Here is a 27,437-nt window from a genome sequence, read left to right as displayed (position 1 = left end):
GCGGGAAAGCAATTAGTAATCGGCCGACGTTCGAAATCACCACATATCAGACTCGTACTGATCACTGACATTAGAAAAGCCAGCGGGGAGAAATGTGCCGGATAATTTCCTTTCAACACCTTACTCGATATTAATAACTTTGCAAGCTGCATCAATACATGTGAATTTTTTTTATAAAAATAACAGTTCTTTGTGATCACTAAGGAAATTTTAATCTTGTTGTTTAATATAGATTGACTGAAAAATCCAGGTCATACTAGCCTAAGGTGGTCAGCTAGTTCAAGCTATGTTTTGAAGCATTGTTAACCAGCTCTAACGGGTCAAACTTAGTCCTCTGTCTGTCGACTAAACCAATTTGGTAGAACTGATAACCATCTTCAACCAGTGTAGAAACCATGTACAAATAGGGCATTGATATTTGATTAAATTCTAGTTCATATGAAGCTCTTGATTTGATTCAGTTTAATTTGATTCCTATTCAATTCAGTGTTGGTAATATTCATTATAAAAAATAGTTTTCATATAAAAACCTTAAACTTAAAAAACTTAAATAAATAACTGAAATAAAATAAGTTGAATTTGAAGTACTAAAAATGATTAAAACAAAAACTGAAATTAAAATAAAAAATAAAAGCTAATTCAAAATATTAATAAATTATATAGTAGCATGTAAATAATGTTAAAATAACACTAATTTGATTTGATAAGTTCCAATTCATGTGGGTATTATTTACGTTTATTGCATGGTCTGTCTGAATACTTGATTCTGATTGGCTGGAAGGTGTAATATAACCGTTTAAAGGGTTAGTTCACCCAAAAATTAAAATTCTGTCAGTAATTACTCACCCTCATGTTGTTCCAACCGCGTAAGACCTTCGTTCATCTTCGGAACACAAATTAAGATATTTTTGATGAAATCTGAGCCATGTTTCACTCCTCCATAGGCTGCTATGTGACCGAAACTTGCTGGCCCAGAAAAGTTATTAAAGAGATCGTTAATATAGTCCAAGTGACTCCAGTGGCTCAATCTTAAGTTTATCAAGCGACGAGAATACTTTTTGTGCGCAAAAACAAACAAAAATAACGACTTTATTCCACTATTCATTTCCTTCTCTCTGGGCCTCGTAGTGTTTATGCGTAGCGCGTCTGTGTTACACGTCACCACGTAGGCTCACTATTGGCCGACGCCGGTCATGTGTGTGTTGCGTGATGACGTGCAACACAGACGCGCAGCGCAAAAACACTACGAGGCCCAGAGAGAAGGAAATGAAAAGTGGAATAAAGTCGTTATTTTTGTTTGTTTTTGCGCACAAAAAGTATTCTCGTCGCATGATAAACTTAATGTAGTGCCACTGTAGTAACTTGGACTATTTTAACGATGTTTTAATAACTATTCTGGGCCGGTGAGTTTCGGTCACACTGGAAGCCTATGGAGGAGTCAAAATTCTGTCAGATTTCATCAAAAATATCTTAATTTGTGTTCCGAAGATGAACGAAAGACTTACATGGTTGGAACAACATGAGGGTGAGTAATTACTGACAGAATTTTCATTTTTGGGTGAACTAACCCTTTAATGCACAGTTAGTTCCATGTCAGTTTAATCACCATTCTGTATTAATGCGCTGTTTTTATTGAAGCACACATACACATACGTCACTCGCACACAGCGACAACCTTCATGAGCACAGAAACTTATCAATGCTGCCCCGCGACTTTTACTATTAAAATAGCTTCGCTACTGAATCGCTACATTATATTTCTTAGCAACGAAGGGGTTACATCGCTATTTTGAAATAATTAAACTCACAGCTTCAGTGTGAATAGAGAGAGAGACTATGAAAAGACACAGGTACAAATCTTTCATCTCTCTCTCTCTCTCTCTCTCTCTCTCTCTCTCTCTCTAATTAATTCAAATAAATGCTATAATTCATCCATTCAAATAAATGTTATCTTACCGCACTACTTTATGTCTGTGTCTGATTCAATGCAAACAGAATGCTAGATCCAGGGCTCTCAAGTTTTACCAAAAGCTTGGAGTGAGATCACATGCGGTAAGGGGAGGAGCCCTAATGAAGCCACGCCCCCATATGTCCCCGCCCCCCAATTTTACCCATTGTTCATAATTAACCAGCCCAAATTGAAATTATAACAATTGGTAAATCTGATAAATGACAGAGCAATTGATCACATCAAATATACTCTTTAATGTTATATTTCAAAATTACAAATAAGTTATACAAAAATTACAAAAATATAACAAATTGCTCCAAACAGTTTGGAAAAACAAATCTTTTTGCATTTTGAATGTCTAGTCAAAATGGTATACCAGTAATTATTTATTGTGTGGTGCATGGGACATTGTGAACAAATGACATATTAGAGTATTATTAAGGTGTGTGTGTGTGTGTGTGTGTGTGTGTGTGTGTGTGTGTGTGTGTGTGTGTGTGTGTGTGTGTGTGTGTGTGTGTGTGTGTGTGTGTGTGTGTGTGTGTGTGTGTGTGTGTGTGTGTGTGTGTGTGTGTGTGTACACAAGAGTACACACTCCAGCTTATGAAATGTGTTTTGTGTTTGAAAAATACAAATGCAATGGCAATGATTAATGTATGTTTTGACAGGATATAAAATATTACCCAGAGCACTCTGCTTTAATACATAGCCTTAATGTAACTAGAAAGACTATTAATACAGTATAATATAGAATTTAAAATAAAATAAACAAATTTAAATGTATTTAAAATAAAATGAAGAAATACATCTTCATTCCTTCCCATACCCACTAACATTCCCTTAGTTTAAGAAAACGTAAGCTAGCCAAACTGAGCCAAAGCTTCTGGCCTGGTTGCAGAGTAGTTGTAGAGTTTTTAACTACATTAATAATAATGTAAACGATGGGCTATATATTAAATGTTCTAGCCTAAAAACGTTAGACGAGCTTTCTTCCAACTTACCTTCTCCATTACGACGTGTGTTCGCGCAATGTTGTTGGTTACATAGTAACGAACGTACGGTGGCCGAGAATGTTCCGTCAACTTCCGTGTGTTCGCGCATCTGTGTTGCCTTGTAACGAACGCAATACGTGCTGAGATACGTGCTGGCGGCAGGAAACTTCACTTTGTGTGCCTGCGCCTCGTATACAACGTTATATATAAAGCTCGCAGGACAACTTGGTTGGCATTGCCTTTTCAGCGTGAGAAATACACGGTGTGGCGTGTGAGCGTGTGAACTGGTTGAATTGCGTGTGTCTCACGCCCAATGCGTGAGACTTGAGAGCCCTGAGATCTATAAGCTGTAACTGATGAAAATAACCGTCAATTTTACCCTTCAGGTCAAATATTGCACTGCAAATATCAATAACAGCTTTAAGCTGGCAAATTACCCTGATATAAGTGCGATAATTCACGGCTAACTGTGCATTAAACGATTATAATGCACTTGGCGGAGCCAGCCTCTTCGTGTCGAGATTCTGTGTGTGTGTGTTTGATGGACACTTTACTATCCCATGAGGCCACGGGGAGAGGATTTGTGAATGCCAGTGAAGCGACGCAACTGATGACATTCATACTACACACTTACATACTATATAGAACATACATTTTTAACGGTCTTGAAGTAATAGGGTACCCACTCAAGAGAGTATGCGATTTTGGACACAGCCTACGGCTTTGATTCACTAAAAAGATCTGGCTCATTAGTCAATAGAGTCATAACACTACACTGGTCTCGTGTTTTATGTGTTATTTATTCCCTGCAGCACTGCTGAAAAGAAAAAAAATGTGTAAAATGAATTTTAAAAAAGCCACTTTCCTTAATTAAAACAGGTGAAAGACTTAATCATTGTCTCTCTGCACGACAGGTGACCACCCGTTCGAGTGCGAGTTCTGCGGGAGCTGCTTCCGTGACGAGAGCACGCTGAAGGGTCACAAGCGCATCCACACCGGAGAGAAGCCTTATGAATGTAACGGCTGCGGAAAGAGGTTCAGCCTCAAGCACCAGCTGGAGACCCACTACCGTGTCCACACAGGTCAGACACTTTCATTCCAAAGGTTTTAGAGCAATTCACCTCATCTTCCCAGTCCTGCGGTCCAGCTGATGACTGCTTCACTTTACAAGCGATTTCAAAAGCCATAGAAGCTCACAGGTTAATAGTCACACACTGGGAACACACTGACCTGCTCTTCCAGCATGCTTTGCAGTTGGAGATATTTGAATATAAGCCTTCAAGCAAATATGATATAATGAAACAAGACAACAGCTTTGTAAAATGATAAATTAATTGTATTACATTTTAAGGCCCCAGTTTTACGCTGAAGAATTCAGATCTTGACATTTTCGGGTCCACGCTAGATTCAATTCCTTGTATCTATTTTGTTCGGTCATGGTCTCACTATGGTGGCATATTAAATCTTTCAGCTGAGCTGGAATTACAGGCTGATTGCTGTTGCTCTCTGGCCCTCAATAAGGCAGCTGCTAAGCTAACCTATCAGGAGGCCCGTCAAATAATTGCTGTCTTTGTGTCAAGCGGGGCTGCAGACACGAGACTGGACAGGTGAAGATAACAAGAGCAGAAACTCTCAGCTGAAAGGCCACTGCTCCTTCACACAACCAGCCTGAGAATCACTGACATTTACCCTTGCTGTCAGTGGCGGATCAATACTCTGTTTGCTCAGCTCAGTGACAGGCAGCACACCCACAGATCTGTTGTTCCCGTCCTGGACACCAGGTGGCATCTTAACTCCACCTTACTAGCCAGGAAGCAGAGCTAGTGTGGGAAATCTGGTGCCGGTTGCTGTCTTGATAACCTTTCATCTAAAGTCCCAGCCATCATTTTCTTTTCCAGTGAACGTGATTATTTTCCACAAACGGTTTTAAATATGTTTTTCAGTATAAAAAAGTATGCATTAGAAATATCAATTATTTTAAATATGAGAATGAGAAATGCTGAAATTAAGTAAGTTTAAGGTCTTGTTACATCAGGGGTGTCCAATCCTGCTCCTGCCGATCGACTGCCCTGCACAGTTCATCTCCAACCCTAGTCAAACACACCTGAAGCAACCAATTAAGGTCTTCAGGATCACTTGAAAATTAAAGGCAGGTGTGTTTGATTAGGGTTGGAGATGAACTGTGCAGGGCAGTCGATCGGCAGGAGCAGGATTGGGCACCCCTGTGTTATATTTGAATGATAATAATTACCCTGGAATACATTCATAGATCCAGACATCTGTCACATTATGGAAGTAAAATGCATTGTGATTCCCATTTCATGCTGACTTTAATCAACACAGCTGTTTCTGTCATGTACACATTATTGGTGGTTTGAAACGTTCTGTACTCGTTCTCCACATGCAGGTGAGAAGCCGTTTGAGTGCAAGCTATGCCACCAGCGCTCACGGGACTACTCCGCCATGATCAAACACCTGCGTACCCACAACGGCGCTTCGCCCTACCAGTGCACCATCTGCCAGGAGTACTGCCCCAGCCTCTCATCCATGCAGAAGCACATGAAGGCCCACAAGCCCGAGGACGTGCCCCCAGACTGGAGGATAGAGAAGACGTACCTGTACCTCTGCTACGTGTGAGACGGAGCCACAAAAAGGAACGAAAAATGGCAAGATGCGCCCAAGGACAATTCACCTGAAGGTTTGCTTTTGGTCCAGGCCAAAGACAGTTGGGCGCGTGGTCAAACTGATGAAATGTGATGTGGAATTTTTTTGACGTTTTGTTTGTGATATGCATTTGTGCACATTTTTAGGATGTAACTGCACTCAAAAATGTTTATGAAATGGAAATGTGATATGCGGTAAAGGGATGTGAATTATCAGAAAGTGTTAGTACAGTCCACCACTATGACGAGAATCCGTTTGTCTGCATTCCACCCTGTTGATTGGAAAAATTCACTGCATGATCATACTAGTTTTATTCAAATAAGGATTCCTGCACTTTTCCTCCATGGATGAAACCCATAAGCCATAGATTTTCAAGACCCTAAAAAATCACTTGTGTTGACGTTTAGAGGCGGGGCGTATCATAGGGATAATCCAGTAGGCTTTAGTTACATCACAAGCATGATTTTAAATGGTCATGGTCTGTTAAGGTCCAGGTATGCTTATTTTCTGCGTTCCGCTCCGTCTCACGCACAGTTGTGCGCGCAAGCCTTTCAAAGTATACTCCTTTGGCCGTGAGCGCAGAAAGACACGTTTGGCGCGTGCGCACTGTCTAGTTGATTTTGTCTCCAAGTGCTCAAATCACAGAACGCGGGCGGCCGAAGTATACTTTGGGCTTTAAATGTCAACGTTTGGGGCTACGCTAGCAACCTCTCAAAGCTAACAGACAAACTCAAAGCCTCAAATTTAGATTTCTGGTGGTCTTAATTTCTTAATTCTGAGTCAAATAAAAACATGGACCAAAGCTTAAAACTCGCATACATGATCAAACAGAGGAGCTAAACACATTAGCGGATGAAATTATACCCTTTTTAGTAAATTGCTCCCTTAAGGTCATTATTAGGCTTTCTAGGCCTCAATTTTAGTGATTTTTTATTACAAGTAAGTGTGAGGAAAAGCACAGGGTTGGACCCATTAGTCATTTTCTTTAAAGCGTAATAAAGTGCTTAACAAAACAGCTTTTCTCAGAGGTACATCCAAATTATGCTGCCAAGCAACCGTGGTGGATGTTCAGGGACATTTATTCAACCTTAAATAACTACACTGTGCACTTTCAGAGTTTCAGAGGCCCTTTTTTGTTGTTGTTTTCAGCACTACAGAGAGGTTATTCTATGTAATTTGCTTTCATTTCAGTCTCTTTCGCACCAAATAAAACAGTATGAGAGTTGATTGCATTTTTACGTTCACACGGCAACATTTTGCTATTGCAGGCATTTTAGTCCAATGAATTGTTATTGTCGAACCCATAAATCAGTTTATGAATTAAAAAGAGATTATTTTTTAGAATCAAATACCGAAATGCAGTATATGTTTCTATGGACATGTCAATATATGTTTTGCTAAAGATACTTAGCTAGCCGTTATTTTTTGAATTCTGTCATCTCTGTTAAAACGTTTTACTTGAATTGCCTAATTTTGTTACCTCACATGCTAGATTTTTTTTTTGTACTAGTCTTTGTTTCTCATTTCCTGCTGAGCTGCTAAAAACCGCACAATGCAACAGAATTCATCGGTATCAGAAACACATATCATCAGACCCACACGGAATCCAAGAGATCCGAGACATTTAAGCAGAATTGGAATGGCCATTCACAACAGTCTATATATTGTGTTACGTTGCGTTACATTTGCGTTGCATATACATTTAGCAGACGCTTTTATCCAAAGTGACTTACATTGTATTCAAGGCATACATTCTATCAGTACAGAATATATTTCTGCCGCCCCTTATGCGTTTATGTTTTGATTAATTGGCAAATGATTTAGTTGGAGATAAGACTGTAGCTCTTTACATTTAACATAGTTTTACTATGTTTAAATGTATTCCACACTATTGGAGTATTCTCTGTGGAATAAAGGTGGTGTTCAGGAAATTTCACAATACACTCTCGTGGCAATATTGAATTGATGGCTAATTCGTATTAATTTGTAAGATCTCATTTGTATGTTTTAGTACGACCTGTTTACTGCCAACTGACGGTTAGATTTCAGGGTGGACCTTCATGCTTAAGTTTTTCTAAAAATCGTACGTTACTGTACGAATCACATTGTACGAATTCATACAAAATCACCACCTCATAAAATAGTTACGTTTTCTCATTAGTTCGGGTTGGAAATACCAACATAATCTCATGACAATTCGTAACTATTTTACATTTAATTCGTAATCTCATTTGTACGTTTTCGTACGATCTGCTTACAACCCCAGGTTATGTTTAGGGGTGGGGTTTGGGCTTCGTGCTTACTTTTTTCTACAAATTGTACGTTTCCTTACAAATCACATTGTACGAATGCATACAAAATTGCCACCTCATAAAATAGTTAAGTTTTCTCATTAGGTCGGGTTAGAAATACCAACACAATCCCATGGCAACTATTTTATGTTTAATTCGTTATAACATTTGCATGGTTTCGTACGATCTGCTTACCAGTGACGGTTATGTTTAGGGGTGGGGTTTGGGCTTCATGCTTACTTTGTTTAAAAAAAATAAAAATTACATTTCATTACAAATCACATCGTACGAATTCATACGTAATCACTATCTTGTAAAATAGGAATCAACGTAATCCCGATTTTCATGTGAGGACGAACATTTTTCACCAAAGCAGATTTCGCAACGAAAGTTGGACATGCAAATTCGCGGCGTACGAAAGTGTTTTTTTGTGTGAGTGGTGCTTCATCGCCACAGTATTGACAATGGACAAGCTTCCCACTCACTAATGTGACCACACCTTACATGCGGGTTCCGTCTGGGTCTGTGCATTATTCAGTGGTATTTTAGCGTTAAGCGTAGTACAAGTGTGCATATCTTGTCTCTCGGCCATCTGTTTCAGGACTACCTTCTCAGTTTTGCACTAAAGCAAAAGCACACTTTTGTTTTGCTTGTAACTAGCATTTTCATTTACACCCACTCTCATATTTCAATTCGCTTAAATCCCGGTTCATTCGTCATTATATTTACACTCCTTATGATGAAACATAATCAGACTAAAAGGGTAGACGCATACATTCTAGATAATTTTAGAATAGCATTGAAAAAATGTTTAGTTATTAGATACTTGAGGGGATAAACTTGAAACAATGTGAATAAAAATGATCTTTTTATGTGAAAATTATTCAAGCGGTGAGTCATCAGAGATGCGGTACTGATGCGTGCAGTTACGTGGGGGATATTCGCTAGAGAAAACAAACGAATAGGTGATTTTCTGTGAAAATAAATCTCTCGACAAGAGCCAAACGCGGCACTTTGATAAGGGAATATGTTGTATTTTTGTACGGGGTATCGTGCGACCCTTGTTCTTTTGTTCGTTTTTAGTGACGCGAATATTTTTACAGTATCTTTTGCATCTGTGCTTGTTCTTGATTTGAGTGGAAAATTGTTTTCTTGTGCTTATTTTACAATGTTAAACATACAAGTAGTAGATGTTTATAAAAACATATTGTAGTCATTGCTGCTGGGTGTCAGTTCATATGATGATAATGATGATGATGATGATGATTCCACGTTTTAAGTATAAAATGACATTGAGTGAACTAATGCCAAGAGCTGTAGGTCTACGACAGCGTCAAGGAGCACAAGCAACATGTAAGACATGAAAAGTAAAGCTGTATCTGTGTGTTTGTATTGTGTTCACCGATCACTGTAAGATTAGAGTCACCTATAAGGTCTGTACTGGTCCTCGTGTGTGCAGTGTGAGTCAATGTGGTCGATTTATTCAGTGTTAAATACATGCACCGAGAGGTGCTGTCACAGACACCCTGTAAATGATTTGAAACATCTTCTGCCCTTTGTATTTGTGTCTTTATGCAAAGTCACCTTGATATGAACTGTGCTCTTAGGCAATCAGGGATGCCTTCGCTTTACCCACAGAACATCAGAAATATAGATTTCAGGATAAACACCCTACTTTCTCCGTCTTTATGGACACTGTGTTTAGGTTTGTAACCCCTTTCAGCTACTTTTTTCAGTCATCACAAGCAATAAATCTACAGGTCAGCATGTAAGTGAAAACTTGGCATCCCTGCCACTGTATCACTGTGTTTTACTTTGCTTTCAGACAGGAAGTAGCCATGTCACTCAGTGCTCCCATATTTGTGCCATTGTTACACAAATTAATACTCGGACTGAGGATCCACGTGGGACCAAACGGCCATTTCGCTCCATTTGCCTTGTTCCAGTGACAAGACCGTGTTCTTGGTGTCGAAATGGTTTTACATTCGTCATGTTTTACTTTTTTGTATTGTCTACCTCAGCACCAGTTCTTTGTGTAACTTTTAAAAGGTGCCCAATTATTGTTACTTTGTTTTGTGCATAAATTTTGTATTATAGCCTTGTAGGGTTTTTGTTCTTCTCTTTATTTCAGCATAGAGATGCTGTTTTGAAGCACTGTGTGGTGTTTTTGATGCTGCAGATAGAGGTGTAGATTCCTTTCCCCTTCTCTATGTGGGTTCAGACACATCTCTGTATACGTCAGTGTTCTAAAATAAACTTGTAACAGAAATGCCATATGATTGAGAGTTTTTTTTTTTTTTTCACCGTTCTAAGCTGTTTGTGTGAGAATTGTGTGAGGGGGATGATATGATAATTTTTGTTTGACTAGAGCACTAGTGCAGGAATGTTGTGTTTGTATTTGGCGATTGAGTCCTCTAGTGGCAGAAACCAACATTAACTACTAGACTTGCCCATCTAAAGCGATTTGTCAATAGAAAGCAAAATCATTCAAATAACACAAATGTGACCTATATGAAAAAAGATAGATAGATTAAGAAATTAAATTAATCAACAACAATAAAGTTTCCCATTAGGGCCTGAAAGTGCAAGTGACGCACGCTTATGGAACATTGTGTTGTCCCATAAATATTTTTATGGGACATTAATATTTTTAAGTATTAATTGGCAAATTTTTGGTTTGTATTTAAGAACTATTATACATGTTATATATATATATATATATATATATATATAAAAAAAAAAAAAAATCAACATACAAATTTATGACCCTGGACGACAAAACCCGTCACATGGGTAAATTTTATGAAATTGAGATTTATACATCATCTGAAAGCTATATGATATGTTATTATAAGTAAATATTTTGCCGAGATACAGCTATTTGAATATCTGGAATCTGAGGGTACAAAAAAATCAAAACATTGAGAAAATCACCATTAAAGTTGTCCATTTATGTTCGCGATTGTGCTGCATTCACTCACAAAAATACATTTTTTATATATTTACGGTAGGAAATTTACAAAACATCTTCATGAAACATGACCTTTACTTAATATCCTAATGATTTTTGGCATAAAAGAAAAAAAAAACGATAATTTTGACCCATGCAATGTATTGTTGGCTATTGCCACAAAAACCTGTGCTACTTATGACTGGTTTTGTGATCCAGGGTCACATTTATATAAAATGTAGCTACCTACTGTCACAGTTGTGTTTCTGTGTGAGTCTTGTTTTCATTAGTCACATGTCTTCCCGCCACTCCTTTGTATCCATGGTTACTGTCATCATCAGATCATTTTTGTCACCTGTTTAGTCATCATCGTCATTTGTATCACCTGTGTTCTGTTAATCAGTGTTCATCTGTGTTTGTATTGATGCTTGTAAATGCATTAAAAGTTTTAGACTGATACAAATACGATATTGACTGTTGAAGTATGAAAAGAAAACACTCAGAACAGCTCTACAAAGAATTGTTTTTTTTTAACACGCTCCTCATCCCATGTGATTCACTTTGCTGTTTACCTGTGGAATGGCTTTAAATCCTTAGTGGCTCATTAAGTTTGATGAAAGTAATTAAAACTGTCATTAATTATTTAAACAGACCCTATTTAGCCTTTTAATTGCTAATAAGCATGTTTGTTTGGAAAGCAATCAGTGTGACTGAGGCATTAACTAACTGCTAACTGTTAACAGGAGAAAGACTGAACAAATGACATGTTGTAATGACCTGTGAGCTGTAATGAGGTCTACAGTGAAAACAGATGATTAGTCCCGAAAGGCAGTGTTTCACTCGTACCTGCTTTTCTTTCGTCACAGAATACTTTGCTTTTGTGCAAGGCGACCTTTGAAAAAGCTTTCATCCACCAGGTCTGGATCAGCTTAGTGATGTTCGATTAGTGAAGTTGTTGTTTTGAACTGGTTCTTTTTAGTGAGCTGGATGAACCAGTTTTTCAGGCTTAAGGTAGCACTGATCCACAAGTTACTCAAACAAAACTCACGTTTGGATGTGCCTGACAGTCACTGTATTGGAAATATATGATGCCTGTAGTTCAAGTCAACAGTAGTACAGCTGTCAGTTAATGGTTCTCGAATCAGTTATCGAGTCGCCAGTACACTGAACTGAGAAAACGGTTAGAACTCAAATGTCTGTGAAGAACCACTTGGCGGCCACTACTACAAGCATGTGTGAAGAGCTAAAATTTGAGTTAGAATGGTTTGCAAGAGCGATTATAAATACTGAGGCTGTAAAAGCAGACTACAGTGAGATTTCTTGTTCATTCTAATGATGTTTAATGTCTAGGACAACCTCTGCAGTCCCAGTGATTACACTTTTTTTTTTTAAACGGTCCACATTATTTCAGGCATTTAACCAAAAACCCATAAAAAAATAAATAAATAAAAAACTGACTCGTTTGACATTGACCGGAGGTGCTAAAATGTGCTAACTAGTTTCCAGGTTTTGGCCTACAAAAATACATCAGCCAGGCTATAACAGGCTATATATTTCAGCCAAACTTTTATTTTCTATGACATATTTAAGGGCTGAATTTTTATTTACAGTATATAATGCTAAACTACAATATTAATAGCACATTGTTTGATTTCTAAAAGATAAGTTAGGCATACTAAGCAATTTCAGAGAGGCTAGCAATAACAAACTAGCATTGAAAGCATAAGATCCTACCCTCCCTTCAGTGTCTCCAAAGCCACGGCTCCTTCAAAACATGAACGCGAACAGCCAGAGCAGAGTCTGCAAAGCGTCACTATGACAGCGTTAAATTAGCTTGTGTAATGTGCTTTACATAACACAATAATGAATGTAAACAACTTAAAGAGCTCTGATTTGTACCACCCGACTGCTGCAGACTAATTTCGCCATTGATCATGTTGCCATAAAAACGCTTAATTCCGAGGACGCGAACAGCTCCGAGTAGAACATCACAGGTTGCCATCTCTTAATTATTGTAAATACGACATGGCTTGAACACAGCATAAGCTTGTTGTTTTGGTTTGGGAGGAATGCAAAAGGTGGCTGCTGTTTGTTTGCGGTGCTCGGTTACTGTCTACAAGCATTAGAGGTCTTCATAGGTCCACTTGGATCAGAAAACCCAAGGTCCGACTCCGACCCGAGACCCGAGTGGGTTCGGGTCCAAAACTTCAACGAGTGCCTCGGATACGGGTCGGGTCTCGGCTAGTTGAAAATAAATGTGCTTTTTTCCGAATGGACCCGAGAAGACCCAAATTCTTTTAAGCTATGTCGGACATTTAACAAAATTGTATTATTTAAAACAATTTATTATCTCAGTTTTACTAAGTTCTTCGAAATTCCTGAAGCCTGATTGAATCACGCTATTGCACTTGCTATAGCCAATGGGTGCTCGAATGCTCACTCTGTGGGTGGGCCCAGCCGCTATATAGGTAGCGTAAGTATGCAATGCATGAACAGGCCAACAGGGCACACCTCTGAGACTCCTTGTCAGAAGTTGGGTCAGGGGAATGAAATGCTTGCAGCTTTATAAGCTGGGCTCTGAATGGCATTGAGAGCACTTTAGGTGTATAACCAAGCCTAGACGTAAGCCTCACCATACAATCGTTTGGTCCAAATTGCATACAAGCACTATTGACGGCGAGAGCTTGGAAATCCCAGACTAGCTTCCCAAACGCTAAAGCGTGCCGTCTTGAATGACAGCACTCTCAAGCCGCTCATCTCAGCTGGCTCAAAAGGGGGGGTTTGGCAGCACACTAAGCACTAATGATAAGTCCCATACTGGCATTAGACGATGGCGGGGAGGATTCAATCATCTCGTGCCTCAAATAAAGCTCATTATTAAGGGGTGTTTACCCACTGTGCGACCCTCTTAAGCAGGGTCACCAAACTTGGTCCTGGAGGACTACTGTCCCTCAGAGTTTAGCTCCAACTCCAATTAAACACACCTGAACCAGCTAATCAAGGTCTGACTAAGCATACTAGAAACTTTCAAGCAGCTGTGTTGGAGCTAAACTCTGCAGGACAACGTGTCACAGTCAGGGTTGATGAAAGGAGCGAGGACTCAAGTGCAGGAACAATGGGTATTTATTAAGTGGTAAAAATAAAACAAAAATACAAACCAAAAACTCCCCGTGGGGGAAAACAAGGCCAGCATCAAGATCGACAGAACTATGGCAGGAAACAGGGAACATAGGTCTACGACGAACCAGCACAGGCCTGCAAACACAGGGAGACTAAATAAGGAAGCAAACAAAGAGGGTAACGAGGGAAGGCAGGTGGGGCAAATGAATCAATAATCAGGTAACAAGATGGGAGGGGCTAGACAATCGACAGGAGAGCACATGGGCACAAGGAAACGCATGACAAGCCATGTGCTCACAACAAACAGGACTATAACACAAGCACATGACAAACCGGGAGTGTCAAAGCTCTGTCGTCGCCAAATCAAGATAAAAACTAGACAGAAGTGAGAGAACCCTGACACAAAGGCCCTCCAGGACCGAGTTTAGTGACCCCTTCTCTAAAGTGTTTTGAAAAGCAGCAATAGCGACTACATAAACTTTCAGCGTAGAGTGCAAGCTGCTAGTGTCCAGCCGCTCCTGTAAGAAAGCCAGGATATAATGGGCAGGTCACAATCAAGCAGGTCCTCCTCAGGACACCTTCCATTTAAAAGTGTCAAGGAATTTTTTTGAAGGGGCTCTCGTCACCTTTCCTTCCTGATTTTCTTTAGCACTAGCGGGATTATTTTGACTGGGGGAACATTTTTCTTTTTTTGCTTCTTGGGTCAGTGGCTCGACAGCACATCCCCCGAAAGGAGAGCGATCGCCCGACAGAAAAATAGCAGGCAGTGTGCGTTCTTCTCGAAGGCGAAAAGGTCGACCTCCGCTTTGCTGAAGAAGCTCCATATCAGTTTCAAGGTCTGAGGGTGTAGTTGTTCGCGGCCTCTTTGCCCGTGGCTCAACGGCAGCGGGAGGGGGAGGCGCAGAAGCCAGTGGGCCCTAGCACTGCTTCGGCGTGTGTTTGGCCCAAGCACAACACACATTCGTTGTGTGAGTCTGGAACCTGAAGTGACATTCACGTCGATTTGTCAAATTTTCTCGTCAAACCATCTTATAGGCTAGCTATGAGATCCATCAGGTAAAGCCACTCGCTTCATTACGCTGCGTGTTCATGCAAGATTTTTGTGTGCAGAATCCCTTCACCGGAGATGAGGTAAATAGTATTGCAGAAAACACTAGTGAATCCATGAATTATTAGGCTATCTATTTCATTTTTATCGAGCTATCACATTTATTTTTCCACTGGTCACACTTGAAAGAAACTAACTAAGAAATAACTTGTATCCATTGGTCTAAATGTATGACCTGCACAATTATGTCTTTTCTCGCTGTTTGTACACCCTTGACTCTTGCAGCCATGTGTTTGGAGCGCTATGTGGCGATATGTTTGCTTTTAAGACATGCCAGCACCTCCACCCCCAAAAACACCTTCACTGGGCTTCTCATCATATGGGGTGTCAGTCTTCTCCCATTGTTTATTCTCATTGTCTCTTTTGCTTATCTTTCACCTGCTGCCAGGTTCTCATATGTTGTGTGTACTGTGGAGATCATGTTACAGGTAAAATGGCTGGCGGACATGAGGGCAGCGACGCTACAGCTCTTATTCATCATAATGTTGTGTATTACTATCTCCACCTACATCAAGATTATGATCGTGGCCAGGTCTGCCTCCTCTGAGAACAAGAAGTCAACAAATAAGGGTCTAAAAACGGTTCTTCTCCATGGCATTCAGCTGCTTCTGTGTATGGCGCAGCTTATAACCCCTTATGTAGAAGTGCCTTTATGGAAAGTAGATGTCATGATATTTGTGAATGTAAGGTACTCAAATGTCCTCTTATTTGTGATCTTGCCTCGAGGTATGAGTCCCTTCAAATATGGATTACGAGACAAAAAAGTTGTATAATGCTCTTAGATATTATGCCTTTTGTGGCATTTGTTTTGGTTAGTAATCAGCGCAAAATAAGAGATGGTGGTAAAACTGTTAGAGGTGTCCTAAGCATTTCTATACACAATTAAACCTCACACAATATAGTGGATTGTTTCATTAAAATAAACTGCACCAATGTTTAGCATTCACAATCATATAAAATAACTTATTTATTAATAGGCTATATTTTGGCTTGCAGTGGGTATGCTATTTATGTCAAAATATATTTGATGTTTATATCTAATGTATAAATATAATTATATAATTTAATGTTTAAAGTTTAACTTTGTAATATTTAATAATCTTACTTTAAAGGTATAGCGGAGGATTTTCTTTTTCCGGGTGGGTAGTGTAAACTATTGGTCCACGTAAGTGTCAATCATTCTGGTGATATGTTTACGTAAAGCCGTCGTACGTGCTCGTCCCTTAGTTTTCGCTTTCTGCGCATGCGCACTTTCAGGTGTTTATGTGTGGTGAGGGTGGTGAGCTAGAGCTCAGCCATTCATTGAAGCTCGCCGTTTCACCGGGTCCTTTGAAAATGTCTGAGGGTCGCAAGAGAAAAATTTTGTACGAACTGTATGAGAAGAAGAGAAAGGCCTCAGAAGAGAGAAACAAGATCAGAGTGTTTTTGGGAGATTGTTTCACACGCTTATTGCATAGTTGTGCTTGGAATCAAATTTTTTTTTTTTTTTTTTGGTGATAACTCAAGACTTATTTATTAACTTTGTATCTGTTCAGAATGAACCTGGTATTATAATGAAAAAGATATACAATATAAGACAAATTGTATATATATCTTTTATCTTGTTCGACCACAAGGCTTTAAAATAATAAAAAATGTAAACTGCCTTTCTGAATTCCTGTTCCTATTGAATATGATCTTAGATATGCACATTTAATGCGTGCATTAAGGAAATAATTGATCTAAATGAGGAAAATAAAGGAAATTTTTATGGCTCTAAAGTAGCCCCATAGTTAGATGGGGAACCAGTGATTCCCCAAGTAGTAGATTACAAGGTCACCAACATCAGTAGTTAGTCATATCTGCTCCTGCAGTATCTCATACTCACCACAAGATGTCACGGTCCACCGTCTAATAACTATACTAAACATTTCTGATCTACTCTTCTACTCCAGTGGTTCTCAGCCGCAAACCTCCAACAAATCATATTTTTCCACCTCAGGAATTAAGACCTTTTATTATTATTATTTTTTCAGATGTAAAGCCATTATTGGTCAGAATTATTGGCACCCTGGTTAAAATGATCAAAGAGGGCTGTAAAAATAAATCTGAGTTGTTAATCATTTCGATCTTTTATTCCATAAATTCACAAAAATCAAACCTTTCATTGAAGTAAAAGAATTGAAAGTGGGGGAAATCAAATCCAAAACACGTTGGCCACAATTATTAGAACCCCTAGGATGACAGCGTGTGGATACGATCCTTTAGGGTCACTGGGCAGAAAGGCATCTAGGTTCTCACAATATGGCTCGTAAACAAAACACTTACCCAAAATTCAATGCAGCGTAACATCAACTTCACATTCTCTATAAGTTAATTTTTAGATATAATATTTTCAATTTTGACTGTTTTTGCTCTATTTTGCCAAAGTGAATAGTTCCAAACAAAGCAGAATAGTTGCATCTTTCAAAAAAGTGTTTTGTTCTTGAGTGTTTTTGACTGGATGACTTGGGTGAGTCGATGATTCAATGACCCATTCATAAAGACTGAGGTCACTTATTTCATTTATAAATGATCAACCGGTTTAAACAAATCTGTTAAATTAGTGATTTAATCTGTAAAATGAAAGACAAATGGTTTTAGCATTATTTTATTTTCTAGTGTTAATAAATGTAATTAATTAAAATATGTTCTACACGATGTAAATTTTAGTTTATTTTTATTTTCATAAATAACTATGAGATGGGTGGCCTGTATGGCCCCTGCCCCAAAAAATATCTGTACACACCCCTGAAACAGTTAAAAACAAGTTAAACACTTATTCAGTTCATACTTATTCAGTATGTGATCACATTTTAATATGTTGTAGAACAAACTTTCATTACTATTCTGTTAGGCAAGTTTAATGTCAACACATGTTCTGTCAGTTTCCTTCACAACAGAATGTATAGGAATTCTGTTGCATTCCAAGATAGGAGGAGCTTTGACATCACTGCTGGTGAGTGAATCCTTGCAGTGAAAGAGAAACAAAACTGATGACTATCTTTTTGAAAACTGCAGAATTTTCTTTCTTTCACAGAAGCTATAAGGTGATAATCTTCAGGTGATCTAAAGTCACAGCTGATATTCACTCACAGGTAAGTGATGTACTGTTAGAGATTTTACTAAACAGGTTTTAAATGTTAGTGGTCTGTGTAAGTAACTGGAATAAGTTCGGCAAAACCAGGTTTTTGCAAAAGCCAAATATACAACTTGCTTGGTAGACTGGCTTCCTGGTCTAGCTGGTCTACCAGCCTGGCTGGAAGAATTGTGCTCAGACCCATCCAAAACCAGAAATAGACCAACCTTGCCAGGCTGGGAGACCAGTTTAGACCAGTAAACCAACTTAGACTGGTTTAAGGTGTGTGTTGTTTTTTTTTTTTTTTAAATAGGGGACATATATTATTTAGTCTTTTCTTGTTTGATCTGTAAATAAATACTTAAATAAAATATTTGATGACAATAAATGGTTAAACAAATCCAGGTTTGTGATTCTGATCTGAGTATTTGAGTATTTATTATTCTGATCTGATCTTAGTGTTGACTAAGTATTTTCAGACTTTTGTGGTTCAATTTTATTAAGACTTTAAAGGTGAAGCTTCTAATTTCTTTGCCCCTAGTGGCACCAAATATAATTACACAAATTATGTTTTCAGACCGGTTTCTTGAACTTTTTCTCAATATACCATTGGCCCAGATCGTCACTCTCCAAAGCTGCATAACTGGTTGAGTCAGAGTTGCTGTTGTGCTGGTAGACTCCATCTTCATACATAATTAGATATGTAAAAGTATTTTAACATGGCCAATATTACATAATTCACCTTTAAAGTCTATGGGCCCTATTTTGCACCCAGCGCAATTGACTTTGTACACCGACGCATGTATCATTCCTATTTTGCACCCGCGCACAGCGGACTTTTCCCTCCACAGACGCACATCGGTAAGTTAGGAAATCAACTTGCGCTCCCAGGGGCGGTTCAGCAAAAAAAGGAGGCGTGTTCCGGCGCAAACGTTCCTTGGTGCTATTTTGCAGGTTTAGAAAACAATTCCGCCACAAACCAGGAAAAACCTAGTCTAAAGTCAGTGGCGTGTTGCGCATGTTATTCATATGCTATTTTAAGGGTGCATGCTTGGCCATAATCAATGTAGCGTGTGCACAACGCGCATACACTTTGCTTAAAGACGCAGCAGTTCTCATTTTTAGAAAATCATACATTATTACAAGGAAAAATATTAACACACGAGGGAAATCATTGTTGTGTCCATGAAGATGTGAAAAAAATAGGCATAAATCTAGCTTACACATTTACCCAAATTATTATACGCCTGTTGAACCGAAGCTAATTTGGGTGGGTTTCTCCCATCCCCAATGTAACTTCTCTGTCTTTTACGGCCCTGACGAGAACGTCGGTCTCCTCGGCTGTGAACCGCTCCTGGCCTGGCAAATCCGCCGTTACAATAGCAATCCGCCATGGAAAAAGCATGTATGCTCTTAAAGGGAATGTGAGATGTCGCTCAGATTGGTTTATTTCACGTTACGCCCAAACCACACCTATGAATAATGAAGCTACTTCAGATCAACCCATTTTAGATTTGCATCAGGCGAAAGTAATTTATCTCGCCGGTATACATCTCTATGTTAGACACTGGTCTTATTTCATGCAACTAATGAGAAATGTGTTGTGGTGAATTTCTCCTGAACAGGTTTAAAGAGGGGACGAGCAATGGCTTCATCAACATCACGAAAACAAAGTGAGGACAGGAGAAAAAGTATGGAAGAACCTCCAGTAATTTAGTAATTGAAATAAAGAAAGAACAAAAGCAAAGTGATACCGATATAGGCTTCATTCTTTCTAACATGTAACACTATAGCTGATTGCTTATGAGAGAGTTTTTTCTTGACTTAGTAATATTCCAGTTTATGGATACATCATTTTTAAATTTAAGCAATAAATGGTGTTCCCTATCAGTCAGTCACTTTTAACATGGCTGTCGAATTGGGATCTCGTCTGAGAGCCCAATCACCTTCAAGTGGTAAGACAGCAAGCCAATGCACATTGGCGAGTGAGATTTGCATTGCAAGCCGCTCTCCCTCTGTCACGGGATGCACACACAAAAAGGTAAGGCCCAAGTGCAGTTTAATGGGGTAATCCGTATTCACAATCCAGCCAGGCAAAAGGTCAAAATCCATACAAGACAGTCCGATAAACAAGAAACAACCAGGAGTGGAACAGAGAAGTGCAAATAGACATTAAACAAAGAATCCACAACAATCACAGAAACAGACAGGGTATAAATAGACAGGTACAAACAATGTGAGTGGAAACAGCTGTGTGCAATGATCAGTGATGAGTTCAGACAAAGGATTATGGGAAATGCAGTTCATGAGTGAATGACACCGTGGGGGAAGAGGACCTCAAGTGGTTACCCGGGGATACACAAAACCAAACACTGTGACACCCGCTTCCGGGTATATAAGGCAACGTGCAAATACTCACAAGCTTTCACTTCGGAGCCGAGCAGACCTGGGTTTCACTCTGCTCTTCAATCATCTCTCGAGAGAGTATCAGAACGAGAGACTGTTCCTGTTCTGGTGTTGGTGTGACGGCGCGTTCTAGTGGAGGTCACGGTTGCTGAGAGTGCACAGTCTGGAGCAGTGGCTGTTCCCCTTGGCGCTTCAAAATCTAAAGAGCAGTTTCCCTAAAAGAGTAATCATGGGTGTGACGTTGCATCTTTTAAAGATGCAATTCCACCTGTGTGTTTCTGGATTCGGTCGTTTCCCCATCTGACAGCCACGATGTCTGCCTCACATGATTGGCCCGTAAGTATGCTGAAGTGGCGTTCGCTGATTAGTCATGCACCCACTGCGGGAAGACGATCATCACGATGTTGAGATCAAGATGCCTGAAAACAGGTGGTGTCTCCTCTGCTGTTCCCCGATCTGGCCTTGATGCGCACAATGCCACATCGGTTAATACAGGGTGATCTGAGGATGACAGTGGGGGTTTGCTCGCTGGGTGAGTCCCCGCTGAGATCTTTCATATGTTGCACTGCCCTGACTGTCAGTCCATATGTGTAACTCCACATGTTACCTCCCTACGAGCAGGATATGGTCTCCGTAGCAAAAGCCATGCTTTTCCAGTGTTATCCTAGTCTCACTGTTCAGGGTGAATGGAACATAAGTGATTGACATTCTCTGTGCACTGCCCTGTCCTACTTCCGTCTCCAGATGCAGGGCAATGATGGCTTGCTCAGGGTGCTGGAAGGGGCAGCAGTTGTGGCGTCTTTCTATAGGGATCCCAATTCGTCAGTACTGACGTTAATGCTGAACGTGACCGACTGATAAGAACTCACATCTAATGGACCAGATCTAGGCTTTATTCTTGATTTCGTGAAATACTAATTGCTTATTGTTGTTGTTTTTTTGTAAATCATTTTCATGTACAAATCAGATCTAAATGTTGGTGTTTAATGGTGTTTTTCATCTTCGTCTCCAGCTCTGTCATCCTCCAGTGGTCCTCTAGCCGAGGAGCTCCAGTGCTCGATCTGTCTGGATGCATTCACTGATCCAGTCAGCACTCCATGTGGACACAACTTCTGTAAGAGCTGCCTGAACCAGAGCTGGGACATCAGTCTGACCTACAAATGTCCATTATGTAAAGAAACTTTCAGAAGAAGACCCGACCTCAAGATCAACACGGCACTCAGAGAGGTTGTGCTGCTCATTAAGGAAAAGTCTGGCCAGAGTAAATCTGAGGTTCTCTGTGACATCTGTGATGATATAAAGAAGAAAGCTCTGAAGATGTGCCTGGTGTGTCAGAGCTCTTACTGTCAAACTCACCTGGAGCCTCATCAGAGAGTCCCAAAGCTAAAGAAACACAAACTGATCGATCCTGTGGAGAATCTTGTGGACCATATCTGTCAGAAACATGAGAAACCTCTGGAGCTGTTCTGTAGAGATGATCAGACATGTGTGTGTTTCCTCTGTGCTGTGACAAACCATAAGACTCACAACACTGTTGCTTTAGAGGAGGAGAGTAGAGAGAGAAGGGTAGGGCACATGCTTTAACTGTATTCAAACAATAAACAAATAAATATCTGTTCATTGATGAAATTGATTTGAATCTGTAGCCTCAGCTGATGAAGATACAATCAGATGTGCAGCAGATGATCCAGGACAGAATGAAGAGGATTCAAGACCTCAAACGCTCAGCAAAACTCAAAAAAGTGAGTTCAGGAAAATATTACTGCTCAGGTGACACCCTTTCATCGTCAACAATGCCTTTATGACATATATAGAAGCACATGGCTACTAAATATGCCTGTTTCATGCATCACATAAACCAAGACCAACTAACATGAGTTGGTTGTGCCCAGAGTTTTGGATTTCATTGTTTCAAATACTGTATAGGGATTTCTGTGGGCCACTAGAGGCTCGGCTCACCGAGAAGATCAATTACTTTCCTCATTGCAGGAGGCTTTATGCAGTTGTGTTTCATGGCAGTAGTCACTAACTTAAAAAAAATAAAATTAGGACATGAGTAAAAACACATTAAAAATAAAACCTGAAAGTTTGTTCGTTGATGTCTCAGGAAACATCAGAGAAAAAGAAAGCAGAGAGTATTGAGCTCTTCACTGATCTGATCCGCTCCATTGAGAGATGTCAGTCTGAGCTGATGGAGATGATGGAGCAGAAGCAGAGAGCAGCAGAGAAGCAGACTGAAGAGTTTATTAAAGAGCTGGAGCAGGAGATCACTGAGCTAAAGAGGAGAGACACTGAGCTGGAGCGTCTCTCACACACTGAGGATCACCTGCACCTCCTACAGGTCAGTGTAGATCCTTCTGTCTGCTCACAGCACAACACTCCCCATGCTGAGAGATTTCTGCTCTCTCCTGCTGTAGATTTACCCGTCGATGAGCAGACCTGCACACACCAGCAGCTGGACTAAGATCAGCATCAGCGACACTCATGAGAGTGAGACGAATCTGAGGAAAGCTTTGACTCAGCTGCAGGAGACTCTAGATGAGAAACTCAACAAAACTGGTAACAAAATGTCAGACCTTTTTGTGACATAAATAGCTTAATTCTGACCAATACAACTTTGACTGTCCTACACACTTTTCTTATGCTTAATTCTTTTACATATGTAAACGTATAATACAATTTTATTATTATATATTATCATTATTTTACTTGTAAAACAGTTGAACTCCCACAATGTTCTTGAGTCATAATCATTTATTGTCTTTTGTCTCCAAAGTGCTGAAGAGGATGCAGCAACATGCAGGTAAAACTTGTGATGTCTATGTTCAAACTGACATAAAATAAGAGTTTACATTTATATATCAAAGTCTAAACAATACTTTTTTGAAGATATTAAAGACATGAAAATTGCTTTCTTGAGAAGTTGTGATTTATATGATCTCTTTCAGTGGATGTGACTCTAGATCCTGACACATCTCATCCAAAACTCACCCTGTCTGATGATGGTAAACAAGTGAAATATAGAGACATTGAGCTTAAACTCCCACACAACCCAAAAAGGTTTGATTATTGTTGCTGTGTTTTGGCAAAAGAAGGATTCAGCTCAGGAAGATTTTATTTTGAGGTGCAGGTCAAGGGAAAGACGGATTGGGATTTAGGAGTGGTCAGAGAATCCATTAACAGGAAGGGAATGATCACAGCATCTCCTGAGAATGGATACTGGATTGTATTTCTGAGGGATGCGAATCACTATCAGGCTTATGAATCTCCTGCTATCTCTCTGTCTCTGAGAGTGAAGCCTCAGGTAGTGGGTGTGTTTGTGGATTATGAGGAGGGTCTGGTTTCCTTTTATGATGTGGAGTCCAGATCTCATATTTATTCTTTCACTGGTCAGTCTTTCACTGAGAAACTCTTCCCATACTTTTGCCCTTGCAATAACGAAGAAGGTAAAAATACAGCACCACTGATCATCTCACATGTCAGATACATTGAATAAATTGACACCAATAACATACAAAATAATATATTTTTAGTTCTATGAATACCTGCTGTTATTAAATGAGACATGTAAAGTCTTTTTTTATTCCAGTTTTGACTTTTTTTAATTGTTTTTCTGAATGTTAAAACATTCGTCGAACCATTTTCTTTCTCCTGTCGCTGTGAAATTTAAATTACATGTTAAGACTGAATAAAGTCCTGTACTTATTTCTATAACTGATGAAGGATCCATCACATACAGGAAGGACATTTTATAAACAATAAATAGCACATATGAAAACAAGACTATGATATCGATTCAGTCTGTTCAAAGGGTTTTACTGTCTTCCCTGTTCTTTTCACCAGGAATTGGTTTGGAAAGACACTTTGGAAAGACATTTTCAATGATTGACAGCAAAGTTAAATTATAACTCAAAAGATTGGATGTCTATTAAAAACAGTTGTTGTGTACAGTGACTAAGTTCCAGGAGTTTATTCAATGTAACAGGAAGGACATAAAATATATTCTTTTACAGGTGTCAGACATAAAACTATCAGTAATATTTAAAGGGGGGGTGAAATGCTCATTTCCACTCAATCTCCTGTTAATCTTGAGTACCTATAGAGTAGTATTGCATCCTTCATATCTCCAAAAAGTCTTTAGTTGTATTATATTTATAAAAGAAAGATAGGCTGTACCGAGTCTTTCCGGAAAAAAACGAGCGGCTGGAGGCGGGGCGTGTGGGCGGAGCTAAAGCTGTGTGCTAACGCGCCGAGCTAACAACACAGAGACATTTGAAGCAGTTTTACTCACCGCCCGGTTCCAACGCACGACCGCGAACCTTTATCATTGTGACTGCTCGATCCTTAAGCATTAGACGATCTGCAAATCCGTCGAATGTGGGCTTTGTTTATATAACAATCATCGTCGAAATGCAGGGAACAAAATGACAACTCCGTTGATGCTCAGAAAAAACAAACTCCATCCACTGGTCCCTTAACGCTGGGTTCTTTGGGAATCTGTGCAGGGTTGTCTTGCCCTGGCAACCAAAAACCCACTTCTTTGGTGACATTGACTTCCCTAAAGCCGAGCATAGCGCTTTGATGAGGTACTGCTTTCACTCTCTCGCTCTGGTCTACGAGTGCGCGCGCGCCCGCGACCTTCCGTGAGAAGTGCCCTTAGGACCCATGTAAGGAAATTCCGCCACATCTGACGTCACACATGCCCATACTCGAAAAAAACTTTCTGAAACTTGTGACAAACCGGAAGGAGTATTTTTTTGTAACAAAAATACTCCTTCAAACGTGTCAACTTAATTTTTTAAACTTTGTCCATGTTTAGCATGGGAATCCAACTCTTTAACAGTGTAAAAAACTCAGTATGCATGAAATAGCATTTCACCGCCCCTTTAACTAAACGTGATTGTATTTTATCTTTAATTTTGTGTTGATGATTTGTATATTGCTTTAAGCATCTTTTAGAAAACTGTGGAAAATTCAGAGTGAGACAGACTTCAAATTTGACTTCATTGCTGGAGAGCACTGAAACAGCGTAACATGTTATGTTGGAGGAAATATAACTACAGTATATGTAATATTTAGATTCAGGACATACATGGATCACAATTTCTATAATATCTGTCCCATGCAATATACAAGATGAAGATAATTGCATCCCAACTTGATGAAATAAGATTAAATTAGCCTGGAATGTATACGGTCTGTTTCCAGTGAATTTATGATGATTATAGTTTTGAAGTATGCATACATTTATGATTTTGTGTCAATATTTACCACAAGCCCGAAGAGGTGGAGTTTGTGATTTCAGAAAAAAAAATTCAGATAGGTTCTGATAAATATAAAGCAGATTTTTTCCACAGTTTTTAAATAAATTATCCTATAAGTTAATTATATAGTATATACGACAATATATATGTTGATATCATGAGTTACGTGGTTACTAGTAAAAAAGTCTATTCTAGATATCACCAATTAAATTGCTACTAGTAAAAATGTACATTTTTGATATCTGAAAATGTATTTCTGATATCAGTATAATTTCAGATATCTAAAATGGCTTTCTTATAGTAACAATCACTTCATGATATCAGAAATTAACAGTGTCACTAGTGAAAATGGAATTATTGATCTAAAAAATGAACATAGTAAACATATTACTAACAATTCAATTGTTGATATCAAAAACAGATATTTCAACTAGTGACAATTGTGTTCTTGATATCAAAAATAAAGGTGTTTACTAGTAAGAATTGTATTTTTGATATGTGAAATTGGAATTTCAACTAGTAAGAAATCAATTCTTGATATCAACAATTGATTTTGAATGGCAGCCTATGGTGACATTTCACTAGTGAAAAAACAATTACAATTACAGATATCAAGAATTATAGTTTTTACTAGGTGAAATTCAATTGTTGATAACCAAGAATTATAATTTTAACTAGAGAAAATTGAATTGTGGATATCAAGAATTAGCATTGTTACTAGTGGAAATGTAATTTCTGAAATCAAAAATTGCCATTGTTACTAGTAGAAATCTAATTCCTGATATCAATAACTATAATTTTAACTTGTGAAAACTGAATTGTTGATATCAAGGATTCATATCCTGGAAATTAATAAAAGTTAAAATGGCTTGCCATATATGGGTAATGCGCAGATCGAGTTACACCTCTCACTAGTTTTACTGAGATATCCTGTGCATATTGGACATTAATATTACAGACGTCCTGTGGTAAAATTACATTACTCCATCTACCATTGTACATTTAATCCCGTCCGAATATGTATGCACCGCTGAAAACTCACACACAGGTAAGTGATGGAAATATTAAAGATATTTTACTGAACAAGTTATTGTCCATCTCTATTTGCCATATTTAACTGGAGTAAAGTTGGGTAAAAGCAGGTTTAAGTGTTAGTCAAATGTTCAGTATTTTTGGGTTTGCTTCACTGAAATGATATAAACATTTTATTAAGAGAATGTCATTTGATGGATTATGAATCAAAGTTTGATGTGAGCTGAAATTGTATCACACGTCAGAAACAGAAAGTAAATGAACTGCAGACAAACTGAAAGCTGAAGGTAAAACTTTACTTTCCATGTGGTCTTAGTTACAACTGTTTTGAATGAAAAGATATTCTTTGCGTAATATTTTTCAATGATCTGATATTCATTTTGTGGTTTTGTTACTTGATTTCCCCCCCCCAGTTTGCAATAATCTTAAAACTTTTGTATGAACAGTTCATCAGTAAAATGATTCCAGGTTTGAGATCAATTTCAGCCAACACTCTGAAAACTAGTCCTTTATTGTGGTAACATATGTGTACTTTGTACTCGTGTGTACTTTGTACCTGAACATG

General features: G+C 38.9%; 3 protein-coding genes across 3 annotated transcripts in view; all 3 read left to right on the top strand.

Annotated features, from left to right (window-relative positions):
* Positions 1–8,142, top strand: part of zbtb16b (zinc finger and BTB domain containing 16b) — a 54,164-nt gene extending 46,022 nt beyond the window's left edge. Inside the window, exons 6-7 of the mRNA XM_081370058.1 lie at positions 3,855–4,022; positions 5,348–8,142. Coding sequence (XP_081226184.1) covers positions 3,855–4,022; positions 5,348–5,577 — 398 coding nt within the window. The 3' untranslated portion in view covers positions 5,578–8,142. The remainder of the gene's footprint in view (positions 1–3,854; positions 4,023–5,347) is intronic.
* Positions 8,143–15,258: 7,116 nt separating this feature from the next.
* On the top strand, positions 15,259–15,889 carry or91a1 (odorant receptor, family 91, subfamily A, member 1; the record flags this gene model as incomplete). The annotated part of the gene is given in 2 exon segments (XM_081370814.1): positions 15,259–15,831; positions 15,833–15,889. Coding segments are annotated over 2 exon segments (630 nt in total).
* A 5,161-nt stretch (positions 15,890–21,050) lies between these two features.
* On the top strand, positions 21,051–24,072 carry LOC308693716 (E3 ubiquitin-protein ligase TRIM39-like; the record flags this gene model as incomplete). Its single annotated transcript, XM_081370813.1, has 7 exons — positions 21,051–21,108; positions 21,589–22,142; positions 22,223–22,318; positions 22,684–22,917; positions 22,994–23,135; positions 23,353–23,379; positions 23,525–24,072. 7 exons carry the CDS (start codon positions 21,051–21,053, stop codon positions 24,070–24,072), a joined length of 1,659 nt encoding a protein of 552 aa, XP_081226939.1.
* Between the last annotated feature and the right edge of the window lie 3,365 nt (positions 24,073–27,437).

This window comes from Scardinius erythrophthalmus (assembly GCF_964197995.2).
Source record: "Scardinius erythrophthalmus genome assembly, chromosome: 7".
Lineage (NCBI taxonomy): Eukaryota > Metazoa > Chordata > Actinopteri > Cypriniformes > Leuciscidae > Scardinius > Scardinius erythrophthalmus.
The sequence above is the reverse complement of the archived record's forward strand: the minus strand, read 5'-3'. Positions and strand labels throughout refer to the sequence as shown.